Here is an 18138-nt window from a genome sequence, read left to right on the forward strand (position 1 = left end):
TTTGCAGATTTTCCAGATACCGGTCTATGATTTATAGTTTAATTTGGTTCTGGTCTGAGAGCATGCTGTGTATGATTTCCATTTTGTGATCTTCCTTTTTATTGCAAGGGATTTTTTTTTTTTTCCACCAGTGGATCCCTAGAGTCTTAGCAAAGGGCTTATTGCCCACATAGTAGGTGGTCAATACATATCTGTTGAATGGATGAATGAATGACTGAAACCCTCATCCCCTTTTGGACGTTATCAAGAGATAGTTGCTCAGAGATGTTGTTTTCCCCCTGAGGTCACACAGCAAGAATGGGGCAGAGCCGGGGTCAGCCTGGGCTTATGTTATACCCGGTGGATGGGACTGGATTCCACTGCCAGAGCCTCCGTGCCTACTGTGAACCAGGTTTGGAGGGATGGCCTAGGGGCCATGTGGCCATCACTCCCACACAGCGAGTCCATCCACTGCACTTCTCTTGCTCCAGGGCCACTCCCCTCAAAAAACACCCTTGATAGGCAGAGATGCTATTGATCCTCTTGGCTGGCGTACCCCACTTCTATCTCTATCCTCTCTCTTCCATGACCCCCTCAAAACCACACATATGCTCCCCCTGTGTGCTTCACGGGCGAACAGCTCTTTCTTCCTTCCCTCTCAGACTTTCCCGACGTCAGAATGAGACCATCGTTATCATTCACTGTACAAACAGGGGACAGCCTGGCCCCAGGTTAGCTTTCTCTGGAAAGGAAGGCTAGTCTGCTGCCCCTACCCGCTCAGCCTGGGGCCACCCACCTCCCTCTGTATTGGGGACAGTTTCCCACTTGTCAAGACGGCTGATTGCCACTATTGAGCCTGTGAGCTGAGATGTAAATTCTGTTCTGTGGAAGCCACTCTTGTTCCAAATCACAGAACCTCAGCCTGCTGCTCTAATCTGAACGTGGGCTGGATGGGATTTCCTTGTTGTGGAAGCCAACCTGAGTTGTGCTTCCTTTTATTGGTAGTGGAAAGCCCCTACAAAGGGGAATTGGACTATTGTCCTTCCGGGTATGTAATAGTTTCCTATGGTTATTATAACAAATGATCACAAATTTAGTGACTCAAGACAACAGAATTTAGTTCTTTTATAGCTCTGGAGGTTAGAAGTTCAAATTATTTCATTTGGCTTGAACCAAGTTATCAGCAGGGCTACCTTCGCTCAGAGGGTCTTGTGGAAGAGTCTATTTTCTTGCCTTCCTGAGAGTCTCCCTTGCTAGGGAGAGCTGCCTTCCTGGTCTCATGGCCTCTGCCTGTGTCTTCAAGGCCACCAGTGTGGCTATAGCTTCGGAGAAAGGAGAGGGAGCCCTAACTGGTATGGATCAAGGATGCAGGGGTCCTCAAACTTTTTAAAGTGGGGGCCAGATCACGGTCCCTCAGAGAGCTGGAGGGCCCGACTATATGAACTACTAATTCCTACTGTAACACCTCGGCTGCGCTCACTGCCCAAAAAACCTGGCAGGCCGGATCAGACTCCTCTGCGGGCCGCATGTGGCCCGCAGGCCGTAGTTTGAAGACGCCTGGAAAGAGTCGGCCCACAAACCAGAGGGCTGGGGTGTGTGCAGGAGAAAACTAGTTGATGTGTCTCTCTCATGTCCATGTTTCTCTCTGTCTGTCTCTCTTTCTGTGTGTTCCTCCCCCGCCCCCCTAATTCCTTTCATTCTCTAAAAATGGATGGAAAGAATATCCTCAGGTGAGGATAAAAAAAACCCCAAAAAAACTGAGGGAGGGAGATTGAGAAACAGAGACACAAGGAGAGAAGGCCATGTTAAGACAGAGGCAGACAGCCGGCATGGCTCAATGGATAGAGTGTTGGCCTGCAGACTCAAGGGTCCCAGATTCAAGTACATTGCTTACATCACAGCTCTCCAGCACTTATTCCTTGTGTATACTTGAAGCTTTATAACCCTTGACAAACATCTCCCCATTTTCCTCTCGCTTTGGCCCCTGGCAGCACCTCTCTGCTTTTATTAGTTTGACTATCTTGAGGACAAAGGGGGAAGCAGGTCGACCAAGGTGGAGGTTATGACTGTAATTCAGGTGAAAGAGGATGGTGGCTCATACCAGGAGGTGAGAAAGGCCCAGATGCTGGATATACTGTGAAGGCAGAGCCAACTAGACTTACTACCGTGTTTCCCCGAAAATAAGACATCCAACCTACTTACAGGTTTCCTTCTGATTGAAATATAAGGCATCCCCCCCGAAAATAAGGCCCCCTCCCAGGCTCTGTCTCAGAATGCTATTGCTAAACATGAGAGATTTGGTCCGCTGATTCTGAAAGAAATGGAGTCACAAGAAATTCACCAGGAAATTCAGGAATTGGATTGTTATGATGATGTTCCAGAAGGTGATGACATGATTGTCATTGAATAAATGAGTAAATTCTTGATACTGTAGGATTCACATCTACCGTACTACCGTACCATATACAGGTAATAAATTTCCTTTATTTTCATTTAACAATAAATGTGTACCGTTTTCTTCTTCATGGAAAAATAAGACATCCCCTGAAAATAAGACCTAGCGCATCTTTGGGAGCAAAAATTAATATACGACACTGTCTTATTTTCGGGGAAACAGAGTAACATTTGACCAGAAGAGAGGAAGACTTATAGGGCTGAAGGTGACCGATGTCTTGGGGGGTAGAACCGTTGGCACCTGGGCTGAGCTGAGACTTTTGAATGGAACACCTCCCTGTGACCTCCAGGTGGCTTAGGCTTTCTCACGACATGGCCCTGGGACTACGTGTTCTGACACACCCAGGTGGGAGCTGCATGGCAGCTGTCACTTCCACAGCATTCTATTGGTTATAAGAGACTAAGGCCGGTCCACATTTAGTGGGAAGAGAATTAGACCCTATTCCTTAAGTACACCAAGGTCACATTTCATAAGACCATGGAGGATATGAGATATGCTTTTGAAAATTCCCTTTGCTATAGCCATGGGTTGAGAGAGAAGGGAGAAGCCACAGATAATTCTAAGGCTGTTGGGCCCAAAGGCGAATGGTAGTCTTTTTGAGAAATACAGGCTGGCTGCCCTCTTGAGCAGGTTTCTCCAAATAGCTTCAGGCTGGTTATTTCAGTTTGATCACAGGAAACTCCCATATCCTTGCTGTACCAGAAGAGGCAACCACTCCCACTGCAGCCCTTTTTTTTCTGACTATCTTTTCACTTCATGCTGTGTTGGGTGTGAGTCAAACAAAACCTCATCTTTTGGCTTTCCCATGGGGTAGGCAGACCTCTTTCTCTCTTCAACTTTTTCTTTTTAAATACCCATCAAGGTTAAACTAAGTGTGAAAACATCCTTTGCTATTATAATAGCCAGGTTTAAAGATGGCCCTAAGGATGCTTACATCTTGGTATTCACACCCTTGTGCAATCTCCTTCCACAATGACTCACAGGCGGTCCATTTGACAAACAGAGATAGTGGAGATCATAATTTGAGATTGTAGGTTTAAACCATAAAGAAACTGTGGTTTTCACCTTAGCCTCCACTATGTGCTGAGGACAACCAATCAGCCCTTTGGGGAGGCTCCCAGGGTGAGGAACAGTGAAGTCATGTGAAGGCTCCTTCTTGGAAGAGGCTCCTTTAGCCCCAGTTGAGCTTTCAGATGATGGCATCCCTGGCCAACAAATTGACTGCAAACAAGTGAGCAATCCCAAGCCAGAACTACCCAGCTAAGCTGCGCTTACATTCCTGAACCACAGGATGTATGAGAAAAGTGCTATTGTTGTTTTAAGTCATTAAGTTTTGAGGTAATTTTTTTAATGCAGTCATAGCTAACTGATCCAGTATCCTAGCACTTCACTTTGGAATGTGGAAGTACTTAGCACTTGTCATTTTAACATCCTTTTTTTAAAAAAATATATTTTATTGATTCTGTACAGAGAGGAAGGGAGAGAGATAAAGAGTTAGAAACATCGATGAGAGAGAGTCATCAATCAGCTGCCTCTTGCACACCCACTACTGGGGATATGCCCGCAACCAAGGTACATGCCCCTGACCGGAATTGAACCCGGGACCCTTCAGTCCCCAAGCTGACGCTCTATCCATTGAGCCAAACCAGTCTCGGCAGTTGGCGATTTTTTTTAACATCTTGTTGTAGATGTTTCAACCTCCATGAGGTCTTCCCTGATACCTCTTTACATTAGCCCCCATCCTATTCCATTACCATGTTTTATTAAAAAAAATTTAGTCACAATGGGAAATAAAATAAAAACTATAGCATTTATTTCTATATTTCTTTACTGTTTTTTTGTCTGTCCTGTTTTGATGGGAAGTTCCATGGAGGAAGGAGCTTGTCAATCTTTTCCACCCAGGGCTTGGCACTCTGAAGGAACTCACGTGAGAGGGCTGTTGTTTCTGACACTTCTATGCATGAACTGATACTGGGGAGAAAGGTGTGTGTGGTCTGGGGTAGTTCCCCTCAAGGTAAATTTGCATGTACTTCTCTTAAAAAAGGGAACTGAGAAACCTGAGAAGGAAGGACAGGGGGGCAAAGCTTGAAGGCTCTGGATGCACCTTCTCAGTCTCTTGTGTTAGTTACAGCCATGCACATCCTGTATACTGACTCTGGGCGCCGGGACCTTCCAGGTACAGCCCTGATCAGACTTGGGTTGGAAGCCAGGGGTGGTCAGGAACCAGGTTACAGCCTCTCCATCCTGGGGCTGAAAACTTGGGCCTGAGGGACAGAGGTGGAAATGAGCTGGGTGCTTATTTACCTTTCCTCTTGAAGGGACCAGAGGGGATGATGATGATGCTGATGATGCTGATGATTATGAGAACATGGCGCCATCCTATAAGGACCTTCCTCCCAAGCCAGGTAAGAGGACTCTTCAGAGGCTAGGTGAAGAGATGTGTGGGATGGAGGGGGAGCTAGGTATCCAGGGGACATTAGCTGGGCTTTGTAGACTCAGCCCATGCTGGGCACTCTGATGGCGGGAGTACTCATGCCTCTGGACTGCCCTTGATGCTATGTCAGGTTGGTGAGGAAATCAGTTCTGGGAAAAATCTCAGGTTAGCAGATCTGAACAGGGATAAATCAGTGATTGGGGAAGTCAGGAGAGAAATGGAGGGCTCGGCCTGCAATGGTAGGAAGATTGGGGGTCAGAAGAGAGGATGTTGGAGTAGGGCTTACGGATGAATAGGAGTTTATTATGAAGAGAAGCCCAGAAGAGAACTGGTGGATGCAAAGACTCTTAGATATGAAGGCCAGTGTTTGAGGAACTGAGAGTGTATTGTTGGCTCCCCAACCTCCTCACATTCACACCTAGGGTCAGATTTGCCTTCAGACTTGGGCGGTCCACACCTGGCTTGGGAATCAATAAGAGTCTGATAAGTGGGTATAAAAGTGGAGGTTTTGGAAGTTTCCCTGAGTCTGCTCCCACCAGGGCCCTTGAGGGATGACTGTGCTGCCTTGGTGTCCTTGGACAGGGGTCACTCCATGTGGGATAAGGCTCCATATTCTCCACTTCTGTGTCCAGACTGGGGACAACTTGAGAGGTCTCAGGGCTCTGTGGGGCTCAGGATGAGGTGGAAGGTAAACTGAACTCTGCTGTTTTTTGTTTTTAACATATTTGCCATTGATAGAATATTTTTTAAAAATATTTTTTATTAATTTGTAGAGAGAGCAGAAAGGAGAGGGAGCGAGGAACATCAGTGTGAGAGGGAAATATCAACTGGCTTCCTCCAGTATGCCCCCTACCAGGGATTGAGCCCACAACCTGGGCACATGGCCTGACCAGGAATCAAACCAGCAAACTTTTGGTGCACAGATCAATGTTCAACCAACTGAGTCACACCAGCCAGACTTGACTCTGCTGTTTGACTGCTTACCTCCAACTCCAACCTGGTCCTAACATGATTCTCAAACCCTGTCTTCAAACTCCTTCCCCCAATTTAGACCCCTCCCCATCTCCAAGTGCAGTTATATCTCCATCCCATCTCCATTTCTGAATACAGTGCCATCACCATACTCCAACACAGCTGCAAACCAACCTCAACTTCTTCCCTTTTTCCAAACCCAAGTTGATCCCAGTTCAACTTCTTCCCCATCCTCCAACACAACTAAGACCCCATTCTTCATCTCAACCATTTCCTAAATCACAGCCCTATTCCAATGCCCATCAGTATCCCTGACACATCTTCAACTCAATCCTCATCTCAATCCAAATCCTCATGCCAACCCTAACCTTAACTTCATCCCCACCCCTAAACTTAACTGTGTCTTTAACTTGGGTTGAACAACTGTCCCAGTTTGCTCAGGGATGAAAGATTTCCTGGGATGTGGGACTTTCAGTTTTTTTAAATTTATATTTTATTGATTTTTTTTTTAACAGAGAGAAAGGGAGAGGAATAGAGAGTTAAAAACATTGATGAGAGAGAAACATTGATCAGCTGCCTCCTGCACACTCCTACTGAGTATGTGCCCACCACAAAGGTACATGCTCTTTACTGGAATCGAACCTGAGATCCTTGAGTCTGCAGGCTGATGCTCTATCCACTGAGCCAAACCGGTTAGGGCGGACTTTTAGTTTTAAAACTTGGCAAATCCTGGGTAATCCAGGATGGTTGGTCACTGTATCTCAATCCTGTTCCTATCTCTAACCCCAATTTTATTCTCAAGCCCAATCCCATCCATTACAATCTCAACCTTGTTTTCACCACTGCCTGTGATCTCATTTTCAGCCACAGGTCAACTCTAACTCTGAGCTTCTCTTTTCCAGGTTCATTTGTTCCACCAAGGCCTCCAAAGGCAGGTGAGCTGGGGGTCTGGGTACAGGAGACCCAGTGCTAGCTTTACACTACTCTGGTCTTGAGCCACCTCTCCTTTCTCCTCAGGAATAAAAGCAGAAACCCACCCACTTTCCAGCAAGCCCCTGGAAATCACAGGTGAGAATCTAGGGCTGCGCCTTTGTGTTCACCTGGCTGATGATCTGCTCTACATGATTATTATCTTTCTGATCCCCTCCAGGCCTGGACCTCACCCCTGTCATCAGCACATCTCAACTGGGTGAGCCATGGGAAGGCCCTTCCAGAAGTCTGAGATGGGACATGTGGAAGTCCTTCCTCCAATCCCCCAAATTCAGACCAGAAAACAAATCAGAGAGGGTAAAAGCTTGTTGATCTTGGAAGACAGAGTCAGCAACTTCTGAATAAAACTCTCTTCCCCCTTTTCCCAGGAATTTCTCCCGAGCTTCCTCCATTCCAGCCATCCCAAGCCAGTAAGTCAGTTCTTCATATGCTCTCCTATTTTTCCTCTCACAGTGGCCAAAGTATTTGAGTCAGACCTATAGTTCTGGAGTGAGTCTATAGAGCACAGAAACGTTTCCTCTCAGAAGATACTTCTCCCGGAGTCTATACTAGATCTACAGGGGCCCAGGGTGTCTGCTGGGTACTCTTTGGGGTCCACCTTCTGCTTGCATATAAGGTACAGAAAACATTCTCTGCCCCAGATGCAAGTGTCCACAGGCTTCCCTGAATGGAGAGCAGATTGGGAAGGTGCTGCTAGAGAGCAGAAGACAATGCATCATAGGGGTTAAGGGCAGAGCGGGGTCCAAGTCATGCATGACCTCTCAGTCTACTCATGTGCAAAATGGGAATAATATATCTATGTCATACGAGGGAGGATCCCATAAAATAATAAGGCTGCAACAGGGTGCTTGGCACACAATAAATGTTCCATAAATGCTCTGGGTTTCTTCAGGGTTCACTCTCCCTAACACCCTCTTGCTGGCCCCATCTGGTGATATAGTCACAACCATAGATTTTGGTCCCCTTGCTTTTTGAGAAAGGTTCAGGATCCTTTCCTCACACTCTCAAGCACTACTATTGGTCTTTCTGTCCTTATTCTCACCCTCAGCAACTCCAGTGCCCTGGGTCGGTCAGAAATCTGGGGGTCCTGGGTGCTACCAGGAGGAGAGATGGCTGGTTTTTCTGTGTCTTCTGGTGGTGGTGTCACTGCTCCTGGGCTGCACTGGTCTGGCTGTAACCCTGATTAAGTGTGAGTAGGGTGAGGATGGGGCATGTGGAGAGATTGGGGATGGGGTACAGGGACAACTTGGGCTCAAGCTGGACTTCTTCTCATAGACCAGGCGGTGGTGGAAGAACTGAAGATGTTAACCTTCCAGCAGATGGCGTGGCAAGCAAATGGTGAGTGTTTTCAATCATCCCTTCATGCCATGCATATTGAACATCAACGTGATATTCAAACCCAGCTCCATGACCAATCCCAAGCCCCATCTTTGCCAGGGACTTCCCCAGGTACCAGGACAGGGGTTGTGTGGGTAGGATGGTGAACTCATTATACAGTCCCTGTCCCTGTGGAGAGTGTGTATGTGTGTTGTGTGTGTGTGTGTGTGTGTGTGTGTTCATACTTCTACTGCCCAATATCATGTTCACGAGTCTCTGTGGCTGCTGAGCACTTGAAAAGTGCTCATTCTGAACTGAGATGTGCTGTAAGTCTAAAATGCACATCAATTTCAAAGCCTTGCTACAAAAAAGTAGAGTATCTTAATAATAATAATAACCTTTAATATTGGTTACTCATTGAAGTGATAGATTGGGATAAATAAGAGTAGCATTCAGCCGGGACCAGTTTGGCTCAATGGATAGAGTGTCGGCTTGGGGACTGAAGGGTCCCGGGTTCGACTCTGGTCAAGGGCATGTACCTTGGTTGCGCGCATATCCCCAGTAGGGGTGGTGCAAGAGGCAGCTGATTGATGACTCTCTCTCATCAATGTTTCTAACTCTATCTCTCTCCCTTCCCCTTGTACAAAATCAATAAAATATATTAAAAAAAAGAGTAGCATTCAAAGTAATTTTATCTGTTTCTTTTGACTTTAAAAAATGTGGCTCCTAGGAAATTTAAAATTACCCATGTGGCTCACATTTTGTTTCTGTTGTATAGTACAGGCATAAACAGCCACATACCAAGTTATCACCTACATGAGTATAAAATTTCAAACTTTGATGAGTAGTCTAAAGGAAGAGGAAGTTGATTCTATGAAAAAGTCTAACAAGGGGTCTTGACCTTATCTTTGGGAGGATCATACATGATGTCCCTAGGAAATGGTATTGCTGCTGCGTGAAGGCAGAGAGGGAATTAACCAGGTGAGGGGTTGAGAGTCTTAGGCATGTGCAAAGGATCTGTGGTAGGAGGCAGCACTGTTTAGATACAAGGGAAGAGGATGGTGTATTTGAAAGGTGAGAGTTGATAATAGCTTGGATGAGGGTTGTGGCTGTGGAGATGGAGAGAACTGTGTGAAGTAGAAAGATTTTCAGAGACAAAATTCACCAGGTCTGGGGATGGATTGATTGGGAATGATAATGAGAGAGAGGGAAGGGTGTCAAGGATAACATGTGTCATGTACCTCCCTTCCTACCTCTATATCTTTATCTTCCTATATCTATATATCTTATATTTCTGGCTTGTCTAAGTGAAGGACCATCTACTGATGACCCCGGGGAGTGTCAGAAGAGGGCAAGTTTGCTTGGGAGCAGTGGAAATACACACACTAGCTGTAGAAGAATTTTCTGGGCTGGCCTGGTCTTCACCATGATTGCCGAAGTCTTTCAAATTGCTGCATCCCACACTCCCTCACCCCAGCCCTCAGAGTAAGCCACTTTTCCTCTCAAGAACCATCAATGGCTTCTTACTGCCCAGAATCCAATATGGAAACCCTTGACTGACATTCAACAGACAGGACATTGGCCCTCACCCTACTTTGAGCTCAAGCTCCTTTGAGGTTCCCTTGTGTTCTACTGTGCCTGCCTTCCCCGACACACTTGCCTCTCGGCCTTTGCTTCCAAGGTGCCTGCTGTGCCCACCCCCTCCCTTAATTAGTGTCTTCCTTCAAAACTCACCTCTCCCAGAAAACCCACCATCCCCATCTTCCCCAAGCTCCAGAGATTAACCCGTCCTCTGAGCCACTCGAGGACTCCTAGGCACTGAGCATGCTGGTTTTGAGTTGTACTACCACCGACAGAAATGTGGGTGCAGCGGGAGCACAGCTGGTGTGCTCTCCGCCATGTCTGCAGTCAGTGGTGGGTGAGTGGGTAGATGGGGGTTTGGATTTCTAACCTCCCAGTCCCTTCCTGCTGACAGTGACTGGCATGTCGGGGCTTGCTGGCCTGAAGAAGGACATGGACCGAGTAAGAGCTGACACCAACCGGTCGCTGATGGAACTTCGGGGCTTTTTGGGTGAGCGCGACTTGGGGAACTGTCTGGGATGGCAGAGCTGGTGTATCGCACAAATCCATGGGAAGGAGTCTCATGGCAGTCTGTCCTGTTTCCAGACTGTGCCAGGGTCACCTGCCCTGAGGGCTGGCTCCCTTTTGAGGGCAAGTGTTACTACTTCTCCCCAAACACCAAGCCGTGGGATGAAGCCCGAAAGTTCTGCCAAGAGAATTACTCCCACTTGGTCATCATCAGTAGCATTGAAGAGCAGGTGAGCTACCCCTCCAAGCCCCCAGGAATCAGCAGGGCCAGCCTGCTCCTCTCCCAGATATACACATCCTTCCCTGGCTTGGATGGGAAGAAATTGGAATGGCTTTTGAACCACTGAAACCTTTATTTATATATTAAAAAAAAATCCTTATTGTTGAAAGTATCACATATGTCCCCTTTTTGAAACTTTTCATAGCAAACTTTTACTGAAATGATATCATGCAGAGGTTAATAGGGTATGCTTGCCCTAGCTGGTTTGGCTCAGTGGACAGAGCGTCAGCCTGCAGACTGAAGGGTCCCGGGTTCAATTCTGGTCAAGGGCATGTACCTTGGTTTCGGGCACATCCTCAGTAAGGGTGTGCAGGGGGCAGCTGATCGATGTTTCTCTCTCGTCGATGTTTCTAACTCTCTATCTCTCTCCTTTCCTCTCTGTAAAAAAATCGATAAAATATATTAAAAAAAAGAGGGTATGCTCTGCTTGAGTTCAAATCCTGGTTGTGTTTACTTATTCTTGAAAGTTTCAGTTTCCTAACCTTAGGCAACCACACGTCCTATTCTCCAGACTGTATCCCAAACAAAATTGATGCCAAAATGGTGAAGGTCAACATTTTACTTTATTTTTAAAAAGATTTTTAAAATTGATTTTTAGAGAAAGAGGAAGAGAGAAGGAGAGAGAGAAACACTGATTGCTGCCTCCTGCCCGGCCCCTCATGGGAATCGAGCCCACAATCTGGGCTTGTGCTCTGACCAGCAATCAAACAAGTAACCTCTCCATGACTTGGGATGATGCTCAGCCAACTGAGCCAGACTGGCCAGGGTGGCACTGTTCTACTTTGATAGGATAGTCTTTTGTCTTTCAAGCAGCACTTTTGTCTTTCTGGTTTCCTGACACCTCTCTGGGGCTTTACCCAGGGACAAGGGCCCAGATGCCCTCCCCTTTTTAGAGTCTCCAAACCCAAGTTTTGGCCGTCCCTGCAGACTCACTGGGGATGAATGTAGAGCTGCTCTCGCTGGCACCCGTCATATCTACATATTTACAACTGTTTTCCCTTTGTAGTCTCTCCTCTCCAACTTTTAGGGAACCTTAGTACTGTAATGAGGTTGGGTGAATGAGTATGGTTTGCCTATAGTAAAACACACAGATCCTAAATGTACTTTCTGTTTTGACATATGTGCATATCCATGTACCTGTCCACCCAACCAGGACTTAGAGAGCAATTTTACCGCCTCAGTGAGTTTCCTCATGGTCCTTTTCCACTCATCTCCCCACTCCTACCAGGCAACTACTGGTCTGGTGATCTGGTTCCTCTTACTATAGATCAGTTTGCCATGAGAAGAGGTTTTTTTGTTTTTTAATCATCACCTGAGGATATTTTCCCATTAATTTTTAGAGAGAGAGGAAGGGACGGTGTGTGTGTGTGTGTGGGGAGAGAAAGAGAGAGAAAGAGAGAGAGAGAGAGAGAGAGAGAGAGAGAGAGAGAGAGAGAGAGAGAGAGAGAGAGAAACACCTATGTGAACAATGATTGGTTGCCTCAAGCATGTACCCCAATTGAGCCTGCAATCAAGGTACATGCCCTTAGACTGGAATAGAACCGAGGACCCTTCAGTCTGTGGGCCAACAGAGCCAAACTGGCGAGGGTGAGAGGAGTTGTTTTTTATCATGATATTTTCTTCCTAATCTTTTGTCTTTGGCCCAAGTCCTTTCTCTTCTCCAAAGGCTTGGGCTTTTGAAACACAAGAAGGCAGGAAGCCTCATTCCTCTCCTTTCCCCCTTCGCATTTTTTTTCTGAAGCAATGAATTCCTTTTCTGCCTGAGTGCAGGTCAGGACTGCAGGGTGGGGTGTAAGTGCCAGGGAAGCCAAGACATCGGTTATTATTAAAGTGTCCCTTATCTACAATAATAAAAGCATAGTATGCTAATTGACATTCTTCCGGACCACCTTCTGGATGAAAGCCGGGACTTCAAGAGAAGCCTGGGTCCCAGGTGCCTGCTGGTGGCTGGAGGGACGTCTGGGTCCTGGGTGACAGGGGGAAGCTGGTGCCGGCAGCCGGAGGAAGGAAGGCCTATACTTGCACGAATTTTGTGCATTGAGCCTCTAGTATGTTATAATACTACATGTGAAGATGTCACAGTATGGACTGTGTGTCAGACACGGTTTTGAGCACTTTGTGCTATTAACCCATTTAATTCCCACAACCCTCGGAGGCAGTAGCTACTATTGTTCCATTTTACAGAAGAGGAAACAGACTCAGAGCAGTTCACTGGTCGTGTGAGAAAGTAGCATGCTCAAGTAGGAGGCAGGTGTTGGTCTTGCTCGGGATGCCACAGGGTGTGGGAGGGACTCTGGGGTGGCATTTAAAAGCCCTAAAGGATGGAGGAAAGAACCTGAGGGTTGGGTAGAAGAACTGATGGCTGAATGGAGTTTGTACTCGCAGAACTTTGTGACCAAGGCTCACCGCTCTCCACGGGTGCACTGGCTGGGGCTGAGTGACAGGGAACACGAAGGGAACTGGAAGTGGCTGGACGGGTCGCCTGTCACTCTGAGGCAAGTATCTAGAGTTCTTGGGCTCCCTGCTCATTGCGGGCCCTTGTGCAGTCCAAGCCAGCAGATTCTCTAGAATCTCAGGCTGGACTGGACAGGCAGGTACAGGGTGCTTTTATTGTGATAGGGGTTCTGGTCCTGTACCTCTTTAATTTCCCTCCATTGCAATAATCTCCACCTTTTAACACAACTGCTCAAATATATCCAGTCCCTAGGCTGATGGTTGGGGGCGGGGGTGGGAGTGGGGGGAAGAAAGATGGAGTGGCTATAGGACAAGAGGAAGAGGATTTAGCAGGATCTCATTCTTTTTACACTCTACAGATACTAACCCATTTATTTAATCTTTGTAAAGAAAGTCATATTATCATCTTCATTTTAGAGACGAGGAAACTGAGGCACAGGAAGGCTAAGCAACCTGCCCAAGATTAGACAGAGGGCAGGTGGCAGTGTCAACCAACCTGGCTCCAAAGCCTATACTCTTAGCCACTAGACTTTACTTTCTAAAGGAGTGTATGTATTTGCATTTTATTATTATTATTATTTTTTAATTTTTTAATATATTTTATTGATTTTTTTACAGAAAGGAAGAGAGAGGGATAGAGAGTTAGAAACATTGATGAAGGAGAATCATCAATCAGCAGCCTCTTGCACACTCTCTACCGGGGATGTGCCCACAACCAAGGTACATGCCCTTGACCGGAATCGAAGCTGGGACCCTTCAGTCCGCAGGCTGACGCTCTATCCACTGAGCCAAACCAGTTTTGGCTGTATTTGCATTTTAAATAAATATTAACAAATTGTTCCCTGTACTGATTATACCAATTGATTCAAGAGGGAAGAGATTAGCCTGGTGAAGAGGGAGGTGGGGCTGAGTTAGGACAGGCAAGTTGGGGTTAAGCGGATGATGCAGCATCTTCAGGTAATTCTGAGAGGCTGAAGAAGTGATTCAGCTAGAATAAAGAGCCTTGTACCATGAAGGCCTTTCTCCCCAATATATTTTAAAAAACCAATAGATTTAATTATTTTTTCTTTTAAAGCCCTAACTGGTTTGGCTCAGTGGATAGAGCATTGGCCTACAGACTGAAGGGTCCTAGGTTTGATTCCTCTCGAGGGCATGTCCCTTGGTTGCCGGCACATTCCCAGTAGGAGGTGTGCAAGAGGCAGCTTATCTATGTTTCTCTCTCATCAATGTTTCTAACTCTTTATCCCTCTCTCTTCTGCTCTGTAAAACATCAATAAAATATATATTAAAAAATGCTCACTAAGGATATTTTTTTCCATTTATTTCTAGAGAGAGAGTGGGAAGGAGGGAGGAGGGGGGAGAGAGAGAGAGAGAAACATTGAAGTGAGAGAGACACATCAATTGATTGTCTCTCACACTTGCCCCTACTGGGGCTGGAGAAGCTTCATCAGAGGTATGTGCCCTTGCCTGTTAATTGAACCCGGGACCCTTTGGTCCGAACTGGCCAGGGCTTAATTATTTTTGAATTTACAGAAAAATTGAGCTGAAGGTACAGAAATTTGCTATATATAAATATATATATATATATTCTCCACGCACAGCTTTTACTATTATTAACATCTTGCATTAGTATTGTACATTTGTCGAAATTGATGAACAAATATGGACACATTATTATTAACTAAAATCCATACTTTACATTTGGGTTCACTTCAAGTGTTGTATGGGTTTTGACAAATGCATAATTTCAATATCATGTAGACTAGTAGTGCCACTGTCCTGAAAAATACCCTGTGCCCCACCTAATCACCCCTTCCAAACCCACTTTTTATTCTCTCCAGCTTCTGGGAACCAGAGGAACCTAACAACATGAATGATGAGGACTGTGTCAGCATGAACAAATATGGCAGCTGGAATGACCTCTCTTGCTCCAAAGCTACGTATTGGATTTGTGAGCGGAAATGCTCTTGTTGAACCCCAGGGATTAGACTGGGTGGGGATCCATATCCAAGCACCCCTTGACTCTTGGAGATGAGAAGTTCCTGCCCTTCCTGCCTCTCTAGGAACTGATTTAGATGCATCCAAGGTGAACCAGCAGCTTGGATGTAGCAAGTTCCCTGGGGTGTAAGTCAGACAATTTCTAGGGTGAGAACTCAGGGCTTAATCAATTGGATGGAGTCTGAGTGTGTTTAGGCTACTATAACAGAATACCATAGACTGGATGGCTTATAAACAACAGAAATTTATTTTTCAAAATGCTGGAAGCTTGGAAGCCCAAGATTAAGGTGCAGGGAGAGTCAGTGTTTGGTGTAGGAAGGCCTGTTTCCTGGTTCATAGATGCCACCTTCTTGCTGTAGAATGGACAAGAGAATTGTCTGGAGTTTCTTTTATAAGAGCATTAAAGACATTCAGGAAGACTCTACCCTCATGACCTAATCATTATCCAAAGGCCCAACTCTGAATGCCATCAAATTGGGGATTGAGTTTCAACATATGATTTTTTTGGGTCACACACATTCAGTTCACAGCTGATGATGAGTTGGAGTGATGGCCTCCCAGTTCTGGGATCTGGAGGAAACTCACCAAGTCCTAGATCACGGAACTTAGGAAGTGATGCTTGCTCTGGGGGCTCTGGAACTGACATTGATTGATTATAGAGCTGAAAATACCTTCGGTCCTCTGAATCATGATGTACTGGGTCTGGACTCCCTTACTGCCTACCAGATGTGGATAAGCTTCTGGCAAGCAGATGGGGCAAGATTCTTCTTGACAAGCAACTTTCTCAATATCCCAGGTGATGTTTGACCAAGCTAGGTGATGGACTCAGACTTCTGCTAAGATTTGGCCGATGGAACTGCTGACTAGCTGAAAGGCAAGACTCCCCACTCAATGTGGCCAACCCAGGCCATGACTTGGTCAGATCCTCAGGACAGCAATGGAGATACCTACCCACACGTGCCTTTGAACTATTTTCAGTTTGTAAAGGTCTTTGATGAAATATTTCACTTTACTGCCAGGTGGACATTCTGGGGCTATTAGCTCTTGCAATGTTAGAGCTTCTCAAAATGCCAGTTCAACGTGTGGTCCTTGTCTACTGGGTTAACTTTCTGGGGCTGACACAATAAAGTACCATAGATTTAAACAACAAAAATATATTGTCTCATAGTTCTGGAGAATGGAAGTGCAAAATCAAGGTGTTGGTGTGGTTGGTTTTTGGTAAGACTTGTTTCCTTGACTTACAGATGGCTGTCTTCTCTCTGTGTGTTCACATAGTCTTCCCTTTGTGTATGTCTGTGTTCTAATCTTTCTAATAAGGATACCAGTCATATTGGATTAGGGCCCACCCTAATGACTTTATTTTTCCTTACGCACCTCTTTAAAGACCATATCTCTAAACACAGAGACATTCTGAGGTACTGGGGGTTAGGATTTCAATATATGATTTTTTTTTGGGGTGCAGAATTAAGCCCTTAACACTAAATTCCAGAGGTACCTCCCCCAGTCATTGTGACAATCAAAAACATCCCCTAGAAAGCTGGTACTATCCCCAACTGAGCACAGCTCAACATGGCAATTCATTTGGACAATCCCTGAATTGTATCCAGAGGTGAATAGGTATTTTCCAAGTCAATTAATTTATTGATTAACAAATGCCTATGATTAATAGAATTTTTATTTTATTTTATTTTGACTGAGATCAGGTGATTTCGGAAAGGAGGCTCTGAGCAGGGTGGGTGGGCAGTGGGGGAGGTTGGCATTCACTTCATTTTCTGTTCTTTCTATACTCTCTCCCTTTCCCACTTTTACACTTGTCCCAACCTCATCAGTACTGAACCCTGACACCATATAGCCCATAGATTGCAGAGTGGAACATCTTGTTCCCAGCTCTTCATTGAGGGGACCATTGGTCCAATGAACTGTTCATCTGGGGTCAGAGGAAATACTTGCATCTCAGAAGAGGAAACTTCAGTTTCCCCCAATATGTGGGTTGAGAAATGGAGAAGCAGGGCTCTGTGGTCATGTTTTCAAGTCATCCCTAGGAGGTCAAGATGGAGTTGGCCCAACTCTATTTCACTTCCCCATCTCTCACGATTGTTTAATTTCAGATACAGAGATGAATCTGAAAGAAGTTCCCTTTACTACATGGGTTATCAAGCATGTATTGTTTGTTAGATAGATGCAGAGTTTTTATTTAATCTTTATGATGACTGTTGAGGCTGCAATAATGACCAACCCCATTTTATAGCTGGAAATACTGAGCACAGGGGGGTGTCATGGCTTGCCCATTGATGTTTGGTGGGTAAGTGGCAGAACTGGTATTTGGACTCAGTCTGTGCCTCCAGTGGTTGATCTCTTTCCGTAGCACCTCTGCTGCTTCCTGTGGGACTGTCTGTAAACTTGAGTTGTTTCCGAGGACCCTGACCTTGTAGCTCTTGTTTCAGCTGGCAATTATGGGAAAAGAACAGCATGGTTTGGAAGAATAGACATCCTGGGCTAAGATTAGAGACCAAGAGTTGACTTTCAGGTCTGATGACAATGATCTGGGGCTCTCCTGGCACTATTATCATAATGCAGGTGATAGATGATGGGGACCAAAGAGCTAATTTCGAAGGTAGGAAGGATTCTGGTCCTATCTTAAAGCCACAGCTAATTTGTTTGATGGATTGAACATGGGGTGTGAGAAAAATAAAAGAGTAAAGGATGACCCTCAGCTTTTCAGCTTATGCAATAGAAAAGATGGAGTTATCATTACTTAGAGATGGAGAAGGAGAAAAAGCTTCAGAACACACCACATTAAAATTTAGATGATTCATGAACTCTTGCTGAAATTCTTAGAGGTTCTCTTTGGTCAAGAAAGAAATCTTGCTCGATGGGTGTGGCTCAGTGGTTGAGCATTGACCCATGAACCAGGAAGTCATGGTTTGATTCTCTGTCAGGGCATAGGCCAGGGTTGCAGGCTTGATCCCCAGTAGGGGGTGTGCAGGAAGCAGCCGATCAATGATTCTCTCTTATCATTAATGTTTCTATCCCTCTCTCTCTCTTCCTTTCTGAAGTTAATAAAATACATTTTTTAAAAAGAAAAAAAAGGAATGAAATCTTGTGTGAAGCAGATGCTGTCATACCCTATTTATAGCCTTGATTCTTACACTTTCAGTGACTTCTAATGCC

The 18138-nt window shown here is 45.6% G+C and overlaps 1 protein-coding gene across 1 annotated transcript; it reads left to right on the plus strand.

The window, feature by feature from the left end:
* Positions 1 to 4500: 4500 nt before the first annotated feature.
* CLEC17A (C-type lectin domain containing 17A) lies at positions 4501 to 16109 on the plus strand. Its single transcript, XM_036416044.2, has 12 exons — positions 4501 to 4610; positions 4753 to 4839; positions 6743 to 6775; positions 6858 to 6908; positions 6991 to 7029; positions 7199 to 7240; positions 7879 to 8019; positions 8106 to 8168; positions 10123 to 10218; positions 10314 to 10465; positions 12901 to 13010; positions 14811 to 16109. Exons 1-12 carry the CDS (start codon positions 4568 to 4570, stop codon positions 14941 to 14943), a joined length of 990 nt encoding a protein of 329 aa, XP_036271937.1. The 5' UTR covers positions 4501 to 4567; the 3' UTR covers positions 14944 to 16109.
* The last annotated feature ends 2029 nt before the right edge of the window (positions 16110 to 18138 follow it).

Source organism: Pipistrellus kuhlii, unplaced genomic scaffold (genome assembly GCF_014108245.1).
Source record: "Pipistrellus kuhlii isolate mPipKuh1 unplaced genomic scaffold, mPipKuh1.p scaffold_m20_p_52, whole genome shotgun sequence".
NCBI classification, from domain to species: Eukaryota; Metazoa; Chordata; class Mammalia; order Chiroptera; family Vespertilionidae; genus Pipistrellus; species Pipistrellus kuhlii.

Excerpts from the sequence above, each read along its gene's own strand:
- CLEC17A (XM_036416044.2), top strand. The coding sequence starts at position 4,568 with ATGCACATCCTGTATACTGACTCTGGGCGCCGGGACCTTCCAG. Across the intron at positions 7,030-7,198 it reads CATCAGCACATCTCAACTGG|GAATTTCTCCCGAGCTTCCT; the intron begins GTGAGCCATGGG and ends CCCTTTTCCCAG. Across the intron at positions 8,169-10,122 it reads GATGGCGTGGCAAGCAAATG|TGACTGGCATGTCGGGGCTT; the intron begins GTGAGTGTTTTC and ends TCCTGCTGACAG.